The 15637-nt window shown below is 40.6% G+C and overlaps 2 protein-coding genes across 2 annotated transcripts in view; both read right to left on the bottom strand.

Annotated features, from left to right (window-relative positions):
- LOC131885090 (rhophilin-2-A-like) overlaps nt 1-4843 on the bottom strand; it is a 46767-nt gene extending 41924 nt beyond the window's left edge. The window contains exon 1 of the mRNA XM_059233024.1: nt 4507-4843. Coding sequence (XP_059089007.1) covers nt 4507-4686 — 180 coding nt within the window. The 5' untranslated portion in view covers nt 4687-4843. The remainder of the gene's footprint in view (nt 1-4506) is intronic.
- A 5091-nt stretch (nt 4844-9934) lies between these two features.
- On the bottom strand, nt 9935-12992 carry LOC131885507 (putative aminopeptidase W07G4.4). Its single transcript, XM_059233568.1, has 5 exons — nt 12686-12992; nt 12307-12624; nt 10852-11102; nt 10220-10782; nt 9935-10140 (listed from the first exon to the last, which is right to left on the bottom strand). Exons 1-5 carry the CDS (start codon nt 12943-12945, stop codon nt 9994-9996), a joined length of 1539 nt encoding a protein of 512 aa, XP_059089551.1. The 5' UTR covers nt 12946-12992; the 3' UTR covers nt 9935-9993.
- Nucleotides 12993-15637: the final 2645 nt, after the last annotated feature.

Raw genomic sequence — 15637 nt, forward strand, 5'->3', positions numbered from 1 at the left:
TTTCAATTACCCTAAGGTATGCCTCTGTTTGTTTGAATTGCATTTTTTTGGGCTAAGAGCTCGATCGGTCTTTCGCAAATTGGAATGAAGATCCAAGCAAAAAAAATGAGAAAAGATGGGTAAAAGTAGCCTTGGTAAAATATTGCTTGGAAGTCCATACTATAGGGTGAAATATCGGGTCTTGGTCTTTTTCTGGAACCAATCGAGTGAAAAGTCAGGTCGTCAAAATGCATTTTCTTTAAAACCATCTCGTTTGATACGTAAATCGTTATAAGCACATGTCAGCTACACTACCCTAGCCAAGAAATCGAGAAGAAGGAAAGAATGGTCGTTCTACCAAGAGACGGGAGATGGTGATCATCTTGGGCGTGTAGAACATCCTCGTTTCTGTCAAATCTCGAACTTGGCGCAATCCATATGATAATTCAATTTCCATCCCGGATATTTTCTAGTGGCCCACCAACCAAGGGGCTGGCCAGCTAGCTGTCTAGCTGATTTCTCGACCGAGTCTTTTTCCATTTCTTCTTGATCCTCTCCTCGCTTGTTAACATGCCGGGCTCATTAATCTTCGCACAGGACAATGCAATGGGACTGAGGAATGCATGGTTTATGTACGGGGATGGAGGTAATGGAGGTATCCCTGCCTACGGTGTACCATGTCGTAGTTAGGTCCTGATCTTGGCGTTTCCAATATGAATGGCCAGGATCCTCAAGATCAGGACAGGTAATTCATTGCTTCATGGGGCCAACCAACCATGCAGAACCATGGCAGAACATGCAAGTGCGTAAGGTAGCGGGCGCTATGGAAATCATTCTCAGTGTTTATATTACCTTCAGTTCAAAACGCCTCTAGGAGAACGAAGCAAAGTGACAATCGCTTGATTCACTTGCCAATTCTACCTGGACCACCAACCAAGTAAACATAACCACAACAAAGTGCGTGACCTTATATGGCGTGTTATCCAGGAATTTCGCCAATATTTCTTGAAACCATATCTGTTCGATTACCCTTTATTACTAGTCCTTTTGGGATTGGCAATGCAAGTAAAATTAGCTTTTTTTTAAAGAAGTTTTAATAAAGAGAAACCAAAGCTGCTATTATCAAAGATGATGTCACTAGTCATAGTATCCTTAGCTAGTATGTTATTAAAAGGCGGGAGATTTGAAAATTAGCACCTAGAGTTTTCAACTCGGTGCTTCAATTTCTCCCACAATTGTTTTCACAGTTGGTGGGATGGATGGTGAAACTCATCCTCATTTTAGATCATGGACCCATCAGGTTGCATGGCAATTGAGAACGCTTCTTAATTTTGGGGGCCTGACATTGGTCAGTGTGAACAACAGTGGGTTGTGAGTGGTTGGTGGGGTCTTTGGTTGGTTGGCTGGTTGTGGTCGTCAGGTGATATTCGAATGTTAGACAATGTGTTTCTCTTTAACTAGTAGTTGGCCCAATTTCTCTTTCCAGAATCTTCAACAAGCATGGAGGATCTTTTCTGGTTCGGGAAGATCAAAATCCTTGGCAGATGATGATAATGGTTTTAATGATGACGGCACGTGTCGTGACTTGCTATTAGTACCAAATTTTTCGACTTAATTAATCCGAAAAGATGCCTAATGTCTAAGGACTTCGCGTGGGTTGAGACTCGGGACATAAAAGTAATAATGATGAGACATGAATCTACCAAAGTTGAAGGCAGAATTATGGAGGGAAAAAAGTTGCCATGGCTTTTGAGCCGGAATCGGTATATTGCTTTGGAGTGTTTTGAGTCAGGTTCAAGAATGGACACTTAAGAAGCCAGTCCATGTTGGCTTTTATCAAGCAAGAAAATTAAAAAAAAGAAACGGCGAAATATAATTGCTAGTTCATGCCAACCAAATTAAGGGTGTGTTCGTCTTGTCTGCTTTCCGTGGAATTTCCACCGTACCATTTCGTGACAAACAACGGCAAACACACAAACTCGGTCTTCCTTGCCGCCGAACGTCCATTCTGGGAAATTTCAACACGAGGAGCGAGTTCGAAAATTGAAATGAATCCGATCAGAATTCCTGGTTGTGCATTGTTCACCAGCACACGAACATACGATTATCAACACACACATACGTTAGCATATTGTCCACACCCAGTCGCTGCCCTCCATTTTTTAGGAAACCTTTGTTCAGTACAATAAATCTCAAAATATCACAAACGGCTGAAGAGTTACAGAAAACAAACGTTCATCAATCGCAAGCTAACATGAAAGCTAATTTGGACAACAAAAAATCGCACGACCGTCCAAATCAAAATTGCTTGGAATCAACACCTTCGTTGGTCTTTTTTGCTCCTTCGAAAATGAAGCTTAACCTCAATGATGACATTTGTGCATTCTTGACAAAAAGTTATGATAGAGTACCTGATTCACAACCTGATGCCACCCGAAATGTTCCGTGGAGGCTGGGAATTATCGTACCACTAGGAATGAATGTCACTCGTTTTTCGACTGGCCTTATGGTGTGGTGTCGGTCTGCGCGGTTATGGCTTGGACCTTTAATTGCGGCCAATTATGTGGTACGACTTATTATGATCTGTTTTACTCGCCACCCATCCCAACCGACAAGGTTGAAATTTTTTTCCCGAATGAAACTCGAGTAAATTTCGACTGGAAAGGATCAATTTCCTCTAGCTGGTGTGCTCTACATACTCTGTATGGTCTGATAATCCGAGCTGTTTTCCATATGATCAGGTGGGTATAACATGTTGGTACAGTAGTGCATAGACTCATTCAATGTATTGTGCATGCATGAGGAGTGATGTGGATGAAGCCCCATCCTGCCTATTACATCTACGCTGGCAATGGAGGGAGTTTTTCTCTATCTCAATGAACGGCCAAAAAAATTTTTTTTTCAACCCAGTCTCTTTTAAAGACCTTGTCCAATTTAACAGACTAGATTTGACGAACCACACTCATTCTGTGAGCTTGCATTCTTTCCCCTAAACATGCGTTGTAGTTCCCAATCATAGTCAACTTGTTTCGATTTCCAGGCATTGTTTCAAGCCTCTTTGGTACCAGCTTTGTCTCATTTCCTGGCCAATATGGACTTCTTCCCACATGTTTGGACCCTAACGAAGGTAACCTTCATCTTTTTTTTTTGTTAGAGTAAAATAGTTAAGCCGCTCTACGCATGTCACAAAGCAATCCAAAGTGTTACTTTTATCGCCCTAAACTTGTCTCACAAGTCACAACCATGACATACGAGTACAATACTACAGTAATCATGACAGCCGCGATTGAGTTACCTTGAAATCGCTAAAGCCTTAGGTGGTTCTAAATTCGTCTACCCAGTGATGCAACCCTGTCAATAGCGTTTGAACGACCGATATTGATTCTTTGACAAAAACAAGACGAAACGCACAAATCCTGCTCGCTGCCTCACAAGCATGATCATTTTCAGGGAGAAAATGACAGCTAAATCAAAGGTGTTCCCCAAGGAACCATGTTCGCTCCCTTTTGTAGGGACCCTAGTTACATATAGAGATGTCCCTCAGGCCAGACAAATTGCCAGGTTATATGGAGGTGTGCTCTGTCAAGTTTGGTAGATATTTGTAATGATGACAGGCTTTCAAAGAAAAGAAATTGAATTGTCAGAGGTAAACATTCTAGTTCGACTCGACGCTTGCCGCCTTTTGAGCCTTGATCATTAGTGTTAACGATTGGTAACCAAGGAGCGTGATGCTGCAAATTACAAAACATTTGTCCGAAAGCACCACCAGGTCAGCCAGCAATTGCAAGCCAAGCAAGCCAAAAGCTATGAAGCTATCATGGTTTGAAGTCCAAAGTACGATTGAAAATCAAACATGGATTCGGACGGGCGGATTCTGTGGAGCTCAGGTTTTCACTCAAACCGCTCCTTCCAAACTCGAGTGGTGATTGATCCTATCAACCCTTGAGTTTCAACACTTGGCTTCATATTTCAGAACCCTCTTAAAAGCCAATCGAAAACATCAATCCTCGCGTCGTCTTGGAAGTGCAAAACGAACGTTGGAAATGATTCCAAATGAACCCACAAACGTGCCTTTCAAACTGGCCACTATACCTACCTTCAATTATTCAAATCCACCAATTGTGTATGGAGTCGCAATAGTAGAGTAAAAGGTTGACTAAGGGAGAGAGTGAGTGATGAATTCGAGAGTTGACGCCAACTCTTTAAAGAATGCAAAAAGTAGCTCAAACGAAACACGTTTTTGTTAAGTTAATATTTTTATTAACTGTGATGGATTTATTATTGAATAAATTAGAAGAGTGTATCAAACTAGCTCATGTTTTGCCATACTCCGGCCAAATCCATTTTTTGCTAAAGGCACTGAAATCGTTGGTCAAAGTTCCTCGATCAGTACTCTTAATCAAATCAAATCGCCAACCCCGAACTTCCAATCACAATCGGTCAATAGCTCCTAAATCTGATTCACGTAGTCAATTATAGTTAGTTCATCGTCTTCACCATTATCAGCTATCTTCGATAGTTTCTTACCTTCACCCTTGAAAAGTAGTTCCTATCCAAGGTTTTGGAGCCGTCTGCCAATTTCTGTTCCCGCTTCCGGAATTGACCCACGTAAGCTTTCTTGAGCTCCTCTTCAATATGCATGTAGCGTTTTAAGCTATTCGTATTGTAGTAAGGTGAGGTGATCATGGTATTCGTTTTGATTTCCATTAGGCTCACTGACGTTGTCACACTTCTCTCTCACATTGAAATGAACGACACTCAATGAAACCCAATAACACGTGGAATGAATGTATGTGTGTATCTCTACGTTAATGGATAGAATCGAGCACGAACGATATAGTAACCGTCCGGTTTGGCCGGCAAACTTGACACAACTGCGATGGATCTGGCATTCCCATTTTAGTGTGGAGGATCGTTTCAGCGGGTAGAAAGAGCCCTGCTAGATCCTCGCTGCATCGTTCTTTCTCTCTCCCTCTCCCTCCCCTCTTCTTTCTGTTTAACCGAACCTCTCAGAGCCTGTTCGAAAACTTGCGCCACGCGGGTCGGTTTTTTCCCCTTTCTGCATCGGCTTCAAAAGACGACAAAGCAAACGACCTAACATGGACAAATTGAAATTATTGCTTCAAGCAAATATACACACCAACGCAGTTATGCAAAATGATGTGACGAGATAAATCGTGACAGCGATTGTATGCATTTTTTTTGATGAATCAAGTAAACTCGAATGATTGTGGAAAGTTTCCGCAAATGACAAGCGAGGGTTGGCTGAGAGGGGAAAACGCAAGGAACTGGGTCGCCAAAAAATAAGAAAAAATGAAGATTGGAGATGCTTCAAAGACCAATCGACCAATCGAACGTTTTTTAAAGTGGACCAAAAATTAGGAAGACGACAAAGCGTACTTGGGTATGAAGTTAGTTCATATTGGTTCGTTTCTTTTTCGTTCTTTGTCCTTGTCCCTCTAACCCGAAACTAATTACTAACAAATAGACAAAAAAAAGTTAACTGATGTTTGGATGAGAACTACAGATTTCAACTCTTGAGTTTTTCTGATGAAGTTGCACTTTATCGCTTCATTTGTCGTTCTTTATCTTTCTTGATCCTTCCTATATTTAGGATTTTGGTTAACAGGTTGTTCCACTCAGATGTTCAATTTATTCGGCAATATACTATTGGTTGCGTTATGAATTTTTTTACTAGGGCCTTGCCATAGGGTAAAACAATATGTTTATACTGTGTTTGATCTGATTTTACCGAAAGGCTCAATATAACTTTGATGATAATATCAAATCCTGATTGCAGCGAGCGTCATATAAATATCCTGCCACTTTGAAGAGATATATGAAGTCATCTGTTAAGGCTAGCCCATCAATATTTGAGTTCAGTATAATTTAACTTATTGCAAGTATCACGTGTCTAACAATATCTGTTCCATAGGGTTTCATTTTGCCTGAATCATCGAAAAGGCAAAACATCATATTTTTATTTTCTTTGTTCCAGACAATTCCACTATTTCTGATTTACTCAAAATGCCCAAGAAAGGGGCCTTGGAGGCTTCATACTCTGACTATTAGTCAATGGATCAGTAACAGATCCATCAAAGAGGCAGAGCCTTGCATTTAGTGGGATTGTCCCAGGTATGATCCACAAAAAGTGGTCCACGTCCATGAGAACCATTTTAAGGGAACTGAACATGTCTGAATTGTGCCAAAGGACTATCTGCATCAACTAGCCCCTCGCATCACCTTACTAGATGAGAAAGAAGGGGCCAATTAGAAATGGTTGAGAAACTCAAATTCCAATATTTTTTCCAGATATACTTTCTCAAGACTTAAACTCATTTGATTAAAACCTTTGGCCTTTACCTATATAACAAAGTTGGAAAGAAGTCCAATGTACATATCCAACTAGGATGGGCTAATAAAAAGAATATCGTCATAGTTTTGACTCTCTCCCTGGTAGCCCTAGTCTGAAGAGAGCATGCCCCTGATTTGAAATGCTAGTATTGACCAAAATGAAAGATTCATAAAATGAGGTGTTCTTCCTCCATGTTATCAAGCGTGGGAGGAGAAAAAAAATGCTCAAAAATTGGTCCTTCTTACATCATTTTACAACGTTAAACAAAAGTTGGGATCAGTGGAATATTGAAATGGCGCTCCCGACAAGTGTAAGGGCACGGTAAAGCATTTCATCTATATTTTTTCTGGGCCCATGCGAATGAGCTAATTCTTCTTTACACATAATGAACTTCACTCTACAGCTTTTTTTTATAGCACAACATGACTTTATGTGCTTCATTTCAAGTCCTTATGGAGAGATGGATATCGTTAACGAAAAGATTAAGACAATAATTATTTCCCTTGCACCTAAAGTGAGGAGAGTGAATTGTTGACTTAACTTAACAATCTAGCATTGCATCCCAAAATGATAAAGGACATGATGACAAGCAAACGATTGGGGTGTCCTCTTCATCGAATATAGGCAGAAAAAGAATTAGTGCGAAAAATCAAATCAGACCATGTTTTTGCTTGAACCTAAGTGTAAATCAACAACCATTGACGTTTACCGGAGGAATTGACATGGCATTCAAAATTTCTTTGGTATTTCACTGAACATAGATGAAAAACTTGACGTCACTAATGGAATGTAATCCACGTTTAACAATTTGACCCTCGTTTTTGCTTAAGTGTGAGCCAATCAAGTATGGATCAAACTTGCTTTGCACTACACACATTATCTTCCATACCAACTAACGAGTAAGTGTCAAGATTTTTGTGAGCATTGTGTGTCATTCAGACGAACTGTCATTGCCGCAAGATTCCTCGTTCGTCTTTTCTTGATTCCTCTGTAATGAACGGGTGTGCTCTTATGAACTGTACGTATGTATGTATGTATGGAATAACAACAATGAGCGATGCATTTGGAATTTTATTTTCACTTCCTCGAATTTCGCCATCGCGATGCATTCCTGACTCATGTACTCAAAAAAGTAGGGTTATCTCTTTGCCCCTACGTTCTCAAGCCTTTTGCCACGAACCTTTTTCCAATTAGTCGGGCATTTTCAAAATACTCATGATGTTTCCAAAATCGTGTTTTTAAGACAGACAGATGAAAATTTTCGCACTTATTTCTGGAGGTGAAATGCTCAAAATGAGTCTCTTTGACCAAATTATACAACAGAAGCTGAGATTAGACCAATGAAAAAGTGTCTATGGTACATACAGTCAGGGGCAATGAAAATATGTGAAACTGCACATCAACAATAGCACTAAGTTATATTAAAACATGCCGATGTTAGCTTTAAATTGATATTCTTTATTGATTAGCGATTTATAATCTAATTGTTCTTTTAGGAAAATACCCTCTTAAGATTCATTTTACTAAAGAATGGTTTCATAACCCACGCGGCTTTCACTTTTAGCCCACTGCTATTTGAAAATCTTTGTATCCAACCGTACTTATGTAAATGAACTTGTACAAACAAAACATAACTGGCACTGATGGTCTGCCTCTACCGAGAACTAGTTTTACCCGCACTTGATCATGATTCAACAACATATGATTAGTTCAAGTCACGTTTGTCTGCGATGAATATCACACTTTGGCGAGATCCATTGGAAAAACGAGTATTTCGGGTAATTGGCAATCTCGAATCGAAACCTTTTACCAACATACGTAAGTACGTTCACAATTCGGGGATGTTGTGAATCTCACACGGTCGAATTTCGAGTTTCGACCGGACGAGTTCGTGATAAAGTATTGGATTCATTCATTAATGAGGTAATACGTTTCAACAAGTAGATGACGGATGATGTGAATCGTAATAGTAATTTCCTATTGGATTTGAGGCCAGTGTATTCATGGAGAGTGCAGTGAAGTGGATATAATTCTCAAATCAAACAATGACATCGTAAACGTCATGTGCTTCCAATGTGGAGCCCATTTCTGTAGGGAAGAAGGTTATGCAAATATTTTCAAGGAGTACATAAATCTATTGCGGCAGATAATTTGTTGACGGATGTGGGTGGTAAATGAAAGGCGTTTAAAACGCTCTGACAGGTCAACAAGCTTACACACTTCGTACACGTGAAATGAATACATGTCCACGGACAAACAGCATAAATGCGCTTGAAAGATAACATTGAAACGACCCAATAAACGACTTATCCAACCCATGGACTAGAGTAAAGTCAACGTTGCCTGCTCTGTCGAATTATGCTTCAACAGATGATTGAAAGTTAGCATTAGCAACAGGCAAATTTGATAGGACTCATCTCAGATCATCTATGGGCAACTGGTTGAATGTAGAAGAAGTCTCCACCAATAGAGTGTGATGTAATAATCTGCAGGAGATGGATGTAAATGACACGATTTTGGCAGAGTGGCTTTATGTGACCACATCAAAGAAAACGCTAAACTCATTCAACCCTTGGCAAAGGGGGTGGGTGGATAGTGAATATCGTGGGAATGGTAACGCGAACTCCCTCTGAAATCGTACTCCAGTTGGCAAATAAACAAATGCAACAACCCTTGCTTAACGGTCCTGGTTTGAGTTTTACGTGGACTTGCCAACCAAACGAATAGGATGTCCTCTGTGCCTTCTTCATTGTCCACTCAAGGAAATTGATTTGACGACCTTAGGAATTACTCAATCTTCGTAGGCTAGCTTGTTATGAAGAAGACAACGAAGGTGAGATCAAGCAATCCTTGAATAGCTCAGCTTAGTAGGTAGTAAAACTGAGTGAGTGAGTGAATTACCCGGCCCCGAGGAGACGACTCACATGACGTGACCGGGGTCAGATGATCCTACTGGTACATGTAATTATAATGAGTCCCATGACACGTGGTAATTTGATACTTTTGTTCTGGCCACGACTCACCTACGAGCTAGCTTCGTAGGGCCAAGAACAAAACGAAGGTGAAGGAGAAGCCCCAGAGTTAGTGCATGCTCGTACATCGGCAGGAACACTCGATTCCAAATCCCTTTTCCTTGGCCCGCACTACTATGTATACAATCGAGTCTTCAATACAGTGCAACAAAAGGGCATTATTACTCCTTTACTAGCTAGCTGAAAGAACCCTCCTCTCCCATTGCAAAAGTCAATGAGCTCCATCCACAAATATGACGGTACAGCTGCCAGAGTGAGTGAGATTACGGAGTCAGGAGTCGGATCAATTGAAACTGCACATATCCACGATTCGAAAGGTTGTGTGTGTGCACCCATTATGATTTTGAGAAAATGGACGGAGTTTGAAAATCATGAGCGTGCTTCTTTTTGACGACACTCTAAAAAAAGTCTGGCTCGAATCGATGATTAGGCTCGATGGGCTCAATTCATGACGTACTTTTGATTTCCCTTGAAATTGAGGCTGGGTTTTTTTTCTCCCCCATATTTTTGAAGCCCCTCAGGAATAATAATCACGTCCGGTATGTGTGTTCTAAGATCAGATGGCTCATCGAGCTTCCGAGAAGAATGTTCCCGCATTAATTGTTTCCGTCATAGGAAGCGTGATATTTATTGGCCAATGGCACTCATGACCAAAGGAATCACCGAGGCTGCCGTAGAGGGCTCGGGTAAAGGTCCACAACTCCCGGCAATGTCCAAATGAGTATATTTCAAAGGCTGCTTATCCTCTACCATATGCTGATCCAGTCCCGAAGCCTAAGATTGAATAGAGATGTCCATGTTATTAAGCCCGTTCCAGGAAGTTACTTGTCACCAACTTGGGCGTTCCACTTACCGACATCATGAAAGCGGGTGCCATTTGGTGACCTCTCATAGTTTGGGCCGAGGATGCGTTATTGCTCTGAACCAGGCTGACAAATTCTCCCGATTTATCCCGATTCATCTCCACGTCATCCCGTCTCAGAGTACTGATCTCAAAGGGATTGCCAAAGTCGTGTCCGATCTTTTGCAACTTTAGAGCAAAGCCTTCCTCTCTGGCGGGCCCATTGTCCATGATAACTGAGTACATACCATGAGAGAGAAAGGCATGGCTAGTTAAGGTAGCCACCGTCATCAAGTGAGGGTTCACTTCCTTCAAAGCCTTCTCCTTCATGTGGCAAAGGACGTCCGCCATGGCCATCCGACCTTCAGCGTCCGTGTTCCCAATCCGCATCCTTACGCCAGCCCTGGAAGTCACGATCTCGTCCGCAACATACCCATCGGATCCACAGCTATTTCGAGCCATGGCCAAGCCACAAATGACCTTCACCTGTTTGGGCTTCAATATGGACAAGGTCTTCATGACTCCGGCCAAATCAGCAGCTCCACACTTGTCTCGGGACATGTGCATCATACCGCCTTGGGAAAAAAAGGCAATCTACCATTGTTAACATTGCTGCTCAAGTAGTACATCCACGATCGCCTAACCTCCAGTCTTGATATCGAGGCCACCGGTGTCGTAGGTGATGCCTTTGCCCACCAACATGAGCGTCTTTTCCACGGGGCCTTCAGGTTCATACGTGAGCCAAATGATGCGCCCATCATGGCGAGGAATCCCACTGGCACAACGGTTGACGGCGGCAAAGCAAGGGTAATCCTTTTCGAAAGTGGCTTGGCCTTGGATCACCTCCACCTTGATTCCGGTGTTTTCAAAGACCTGACGGACATACTCTTCCACTCTTAATGAAATAAAGAACATAAGAATTGCTTCAATTTGCGCAGTTTTTGACCTCTCTTATTGTCTTTGAATGCAAATATTTCCGTAATCGATGGCCTTTGAGTTTGAAACCTCATCTTTCTCACTTTTGTTCTGTCATATCAAAACGGCTCTAAAGCGTAAAAGAAAGCCACTTATCCAGGGTAAAAACGAATCTATTTGAAGTCGATGATATCGTAACTAAAATCAATCCACATGGTTAATGAAGCATTCACTTGAATTTTCGATCAAAGATATGTATTGAACAGAAATGTTGGCAATTCCAATTATCTTTTGTCGGGGGACGTGCTCCAAAATATCCAAATATATAATATCCAAAAGATCAAATCAAATTAAGTAACTCGCTGGTTTAGAATAAGTTTCGTTTCCAGTTTGTTTAGAGATGTATTATGAAAATTATCCTCACATAAACTGAAGAACAAACATTTTTTTGCTTTTCAGAAATTGAAGGAAAAAACCGATATGAAACTTTCGTCAATTTCAGGTAAAATATAAATTCAATGAAATTGGCCCATTTGATATGATACAAATCAAAAACTTTGATATATTTATGCCAAATTTATCTTGCAAGACTGTCTTAAAAGTCTTGTAGGGTGCCCACAAAATACAATAAATATCTTGGCAATCTTGGATTTTTTCAGTCTTCCACTTCGAGTATTTTTAGGCACATTGTGCAGGGTTTTTTTGAGGCTTAATATAAGAATAACGAACATTTGGCTATCGTTGGATCCTGGCATTGATGAAAACCATTCAAGATACCATCATAGCTTTGTCATGTTAAGGGTTAGTATTTTTTTACACTTTAAAAGAATTTGAGTGCTCCGTTCGTGACCCGGTTCTTTCTTGTTACAACACATACTGGACATTAACCTCAAAATCAGCAGTGTCATGATCAGGGTGCAAACAAATATAATACACCTAGGAAGGAAGTTGTTGTATAAAAGAAAGACATTGTCTCAAACTATCAGTTAATTTTTATTGCTATTGTCTGCGAAAACTCTTGAGTCAAAATATGTTAGTTATCGTGATTTTAGCATTACATTTCATCGAACATTTCTGTAAAAATTCTCCATGATCAATCAATGAATGGACATTAGAGGCCTTTACGTGAATTACGCTTTAGAACCATGATTAATTTTGCTTAAAAGTCCCCTAAAAATACTTACCGAGGGGCGGCCATTCGCTCGGGATCAGAACCACCGATATCCCGACTGACGATTCTTCCTGCCTCCAAGGCTTGAGCCAACTTCAAATCCTTGGCCATTGTCTGGTCTTTGCTGAAGATGCCCATCTTCTCGGCCTTTTGAGCCCGCTTTGGATTTGCCTCTAGCATTTCCAAGGGAACGTAAAGGGCTCGAAGACCGCCCAAGATCGTGACTAGAACCGCTTGAGGGAATTTGGGTCTCACGTTAAAGAACAAGCAAGGGGCCCGGCAACCGGCCTTGATGGCCCGACCGACGCCCTTTTGAGCGGCCTCAGCATAACTAAGAGGGACAAAAACCACTTCATTTTTGCTTTCAGCCACATTGGCAAACTTCGATTTACCTTCGAACATCTTCATGGTCCCGGTTCAAAGGACCCGTTCCTGAAAATATGATCCTCTTGCAAGGAAGATCACAGGGAACAACGAACAGGCCACGCACCGCCAGTTGATCCACATCCATTACGGCCTTGAGAGGCCTCTTTAGTTCGTCTAAAGGAAGGTCATCGACAGAATGAGAGACCACCACGATACCATCATAATCCGACGACTTGAGGTCAGAGCAAAGCCCTATTTTCGGCAATGTTGAGACGGACGAAGTCATGTTGCTTGCCGATCGTCTTCTGAATTGATGATCAGCGGTAAGCCAACAACAGGTTATCTTATATTGCATTCTAATTGTGTGGAGATAAACTCTCGATTGCCACATATGTAGGCACGGGGCTCAGTACGATTATAGTGGTTTATTCAATAGTTGCTTCTAAAGTGACGTTCGCACCAACGTTTGAGGACATGTTGGCTTCGGGGCTTAAATCTTGACGGGCACTTAAATCATAAGTTTCACGTTCAGCCATTGGGTCATGGCGTTAGAAAGCTTGCTTTTTAATTTTTTCTATCGTACCAAGCACTGTCTTCGAAACCGCGATAATCTCTGTACAATGCTCCAATTAAAAGCAAAGTATAGTACGGACTTGAATATCTTGGAGGAAGTCTTGAGCAAAAAAAGCAGTTAGATGGATCAAAGGGACACAAGCTAAAACCCACACCAGACCAATCTTTAAGATATGGAACATTGTGAAAATCGACGATTTGATCCCGGTTTGTGGTAAAATGCGTTAGCAACAACATTCCAGACAAAAAAAACGAAGAGGAAAACGTGTTATGCTTGATTTACCCTTCTGACTAATGTTATGGTTCCAAAAGCTCCCAGACTACCAGTTTTCAAAGGCTTGAATAACCTTTTTCATGGACCAAACTCATTGATGGATCTTGGTCTTCCAACGAAACAATGGACCTCTCATATGACAAAAGTGATCACGTCCTTATACCCAACAGTTTAGGCGTGCTGGGGTACCGTATTGGTTGAGCATTTGCGTTCCAGTTGACGAGCCCTGGTTCGATCCCAGGCTTGCCAAGTCCAAGCTTCTTTGCGGTACTTGAATTACAGCATGAGTTGCTGCTTTAACAGCTTAAATGGGCGAACTTGCGGTCATTCTCGAGCGTGAGGTAGTAGTCAATGTTGGCTGTGACGATCCCTCAATTGGGTCACCCAAAATTAGATAGAAGGCCAAGCGAGAGAGCTGCCATCTGACTTCGTAACAAACAAAACAAACAAAACTCAACAATACATAATGGAAGAAATTGCCACTCGTTCGGGGATGGCCACTTATGGATGCTCGTGACCTTGTTAGATTAACTTACTCATTTGAAGTTACCTGTTTCTTCGACCCAAGGCAATGAAAGGCGGAGAAATAGACTGTTCACCTTTTGAATGAAAACACTTGGAGGTCAAAGGTCACCCAATAAAAAAGGCTTTTGAGTAGAAACTCCGGAACAAAAAAACATTAGGGGCGAAATATTCAAGTAACATTTTACCAAAAAAGGGTAAAATGTTTAAAAAGAAGTACCTAAACAAAGCCAAAACATTTCAAGACAAATTGAAAATATTCAATTACTTGCCAATTTTTGAAATGCTTTCAAAGCAGGAAAAAAGAAAGGATAAGCTTAGTCAGTAGGTAGCTTTTTAAGGTTTGTACCTAAAATTGCGCCCTAATATGCAATACCTTAACCTATCTTAAGTACTTTGAAATAAATGTTTATCATTCTTGTCTTTTTCTTCTTCTTATGGAAAGTGTTGTCAAAGAGAAAATTGCATCAAAAGTCATAAAATTGATTAATTTTGGCACTTCTGTATCAATCAAGGTATCAATGCAGAACACACAAGATATTCCTTGAGTGAATCGCAAATTTGTTGTTTGAAACTAAATTGAATTCCCAAAGGTTGTGATTTTAACTTTTTTAATCCGCCCTCTACCCTGGGGTCAAAATTTGAAATATTATGCACCATTGGACTATTTCTTTGTCAAACTATTAACACCTATGTGCAAAGAATGTTAACCCCAGAAGTGTATTCTATTTTAACACTTGGCAATTTTATCCCAAGGGAAGTTTTTCCTATTTTCATTTACTTCGCAAACATCAACTCTAAAAAACTTAGTCAAGAAAGGAATTAATGAAGTACTAAGCCAATAAGCATACTTGACAAGTTAGCTATTTAAAAGTTGTGCTAGGAGTTAAGATCAGGATGCAACTTTACGATTACAGTACGGTGGAAGGGTTGAGTTTACAAGGTCGAAAAATCCACAAATTTGGAACATTTACAACAGGCTTCAATTTCGATGTTCATCAGTGAAACATATTAATTAAAAGAGTCGAATCTTAAGACTGTTAGAGTAAGAAATCCTCTGTTTTTTGAAAAATTGTTTAAAAAAAGGCCTCCATTTAAAAATGCCCCAAAAGGAAGAAAAAAAAATACACATGACTACATAGTTTATTTTTTCTTACGATCTTTTTGTTACGTTTAATTAGATATCATTATTATTGATCATTTCGCCTCCAAAAGGTATTTTTTTCCAGAGTTTCTAATCATCGAGGAGCTGATTTCTGGAATATTTCAGTTTAGAAGGTTTTGTTTGGTAGCCGGGATTCCCTGACTAAGAAAGAAACTGAAGCGCGGGTCTTGATTTTGAACATGATGGTTAGATCCAAGCCAACCTTTGTTACAAAAGAGCCCCAAAGTCCAAGAAATTCAGCCTGGAACAATGAGATTTTGTCTCAAGTCAGATCACCCTCCAGCGCACCTTTGTCGGTCCCGTTCAATCTTGCCCACATCCGATGAATTTCAATATGGACAAACAAGGTGTTTTCAAAATTTGAATAAATTCGCTTCATATTCGTTAATCGTCGATTTAACAGATGAGGTTGCAAAAGTGTCACCATTTGAACATCTTTTTTGA

This window comes from Tigriopus californicus, chromosome 8 (genome assembly GCF_007210705.1).
Source record: "Tigriopus californicus strain San Diego chromosome 8, Tcal_SD_v2.1, whole genome shotgun sequence".
NCBI classification, from domain to species: domain Eukaryota; kingdom Metazoa; phylum Arthropoda; class Copepoda; order Harpacticoida; family Harpacticidae; genus Tigriopus; species Tigriopus californicus.

What these genes read in the sequence shown, in the direction of transcription:
- LOC131885507 (XM_059233568.1), bottom strand. Translation starts at nt 12,945, where the DNA reads ATGACTTCGTCCGTCTCAACATTGCCGAAAATAGGGCTTTGCTCTGAC. An exon ending in GAGCGAATGGCCGCCCCTCG is followed by an intron (nt 11,103 to 12,306) that starts GTAAGTATTTTT and finishes TATTTCATTAAG; the next exon opens with AGTGGAAGAGTATGTCCGTC. An exon ending in CACCCGCTTTCATGATGTCG is followed by an intron (nt 10,141 to 10,219) that starts GTAAGTGGAACG and finishes ATTCAATCTTAG; the next exon opens with GCTTCGGGACTGGATCAGCA.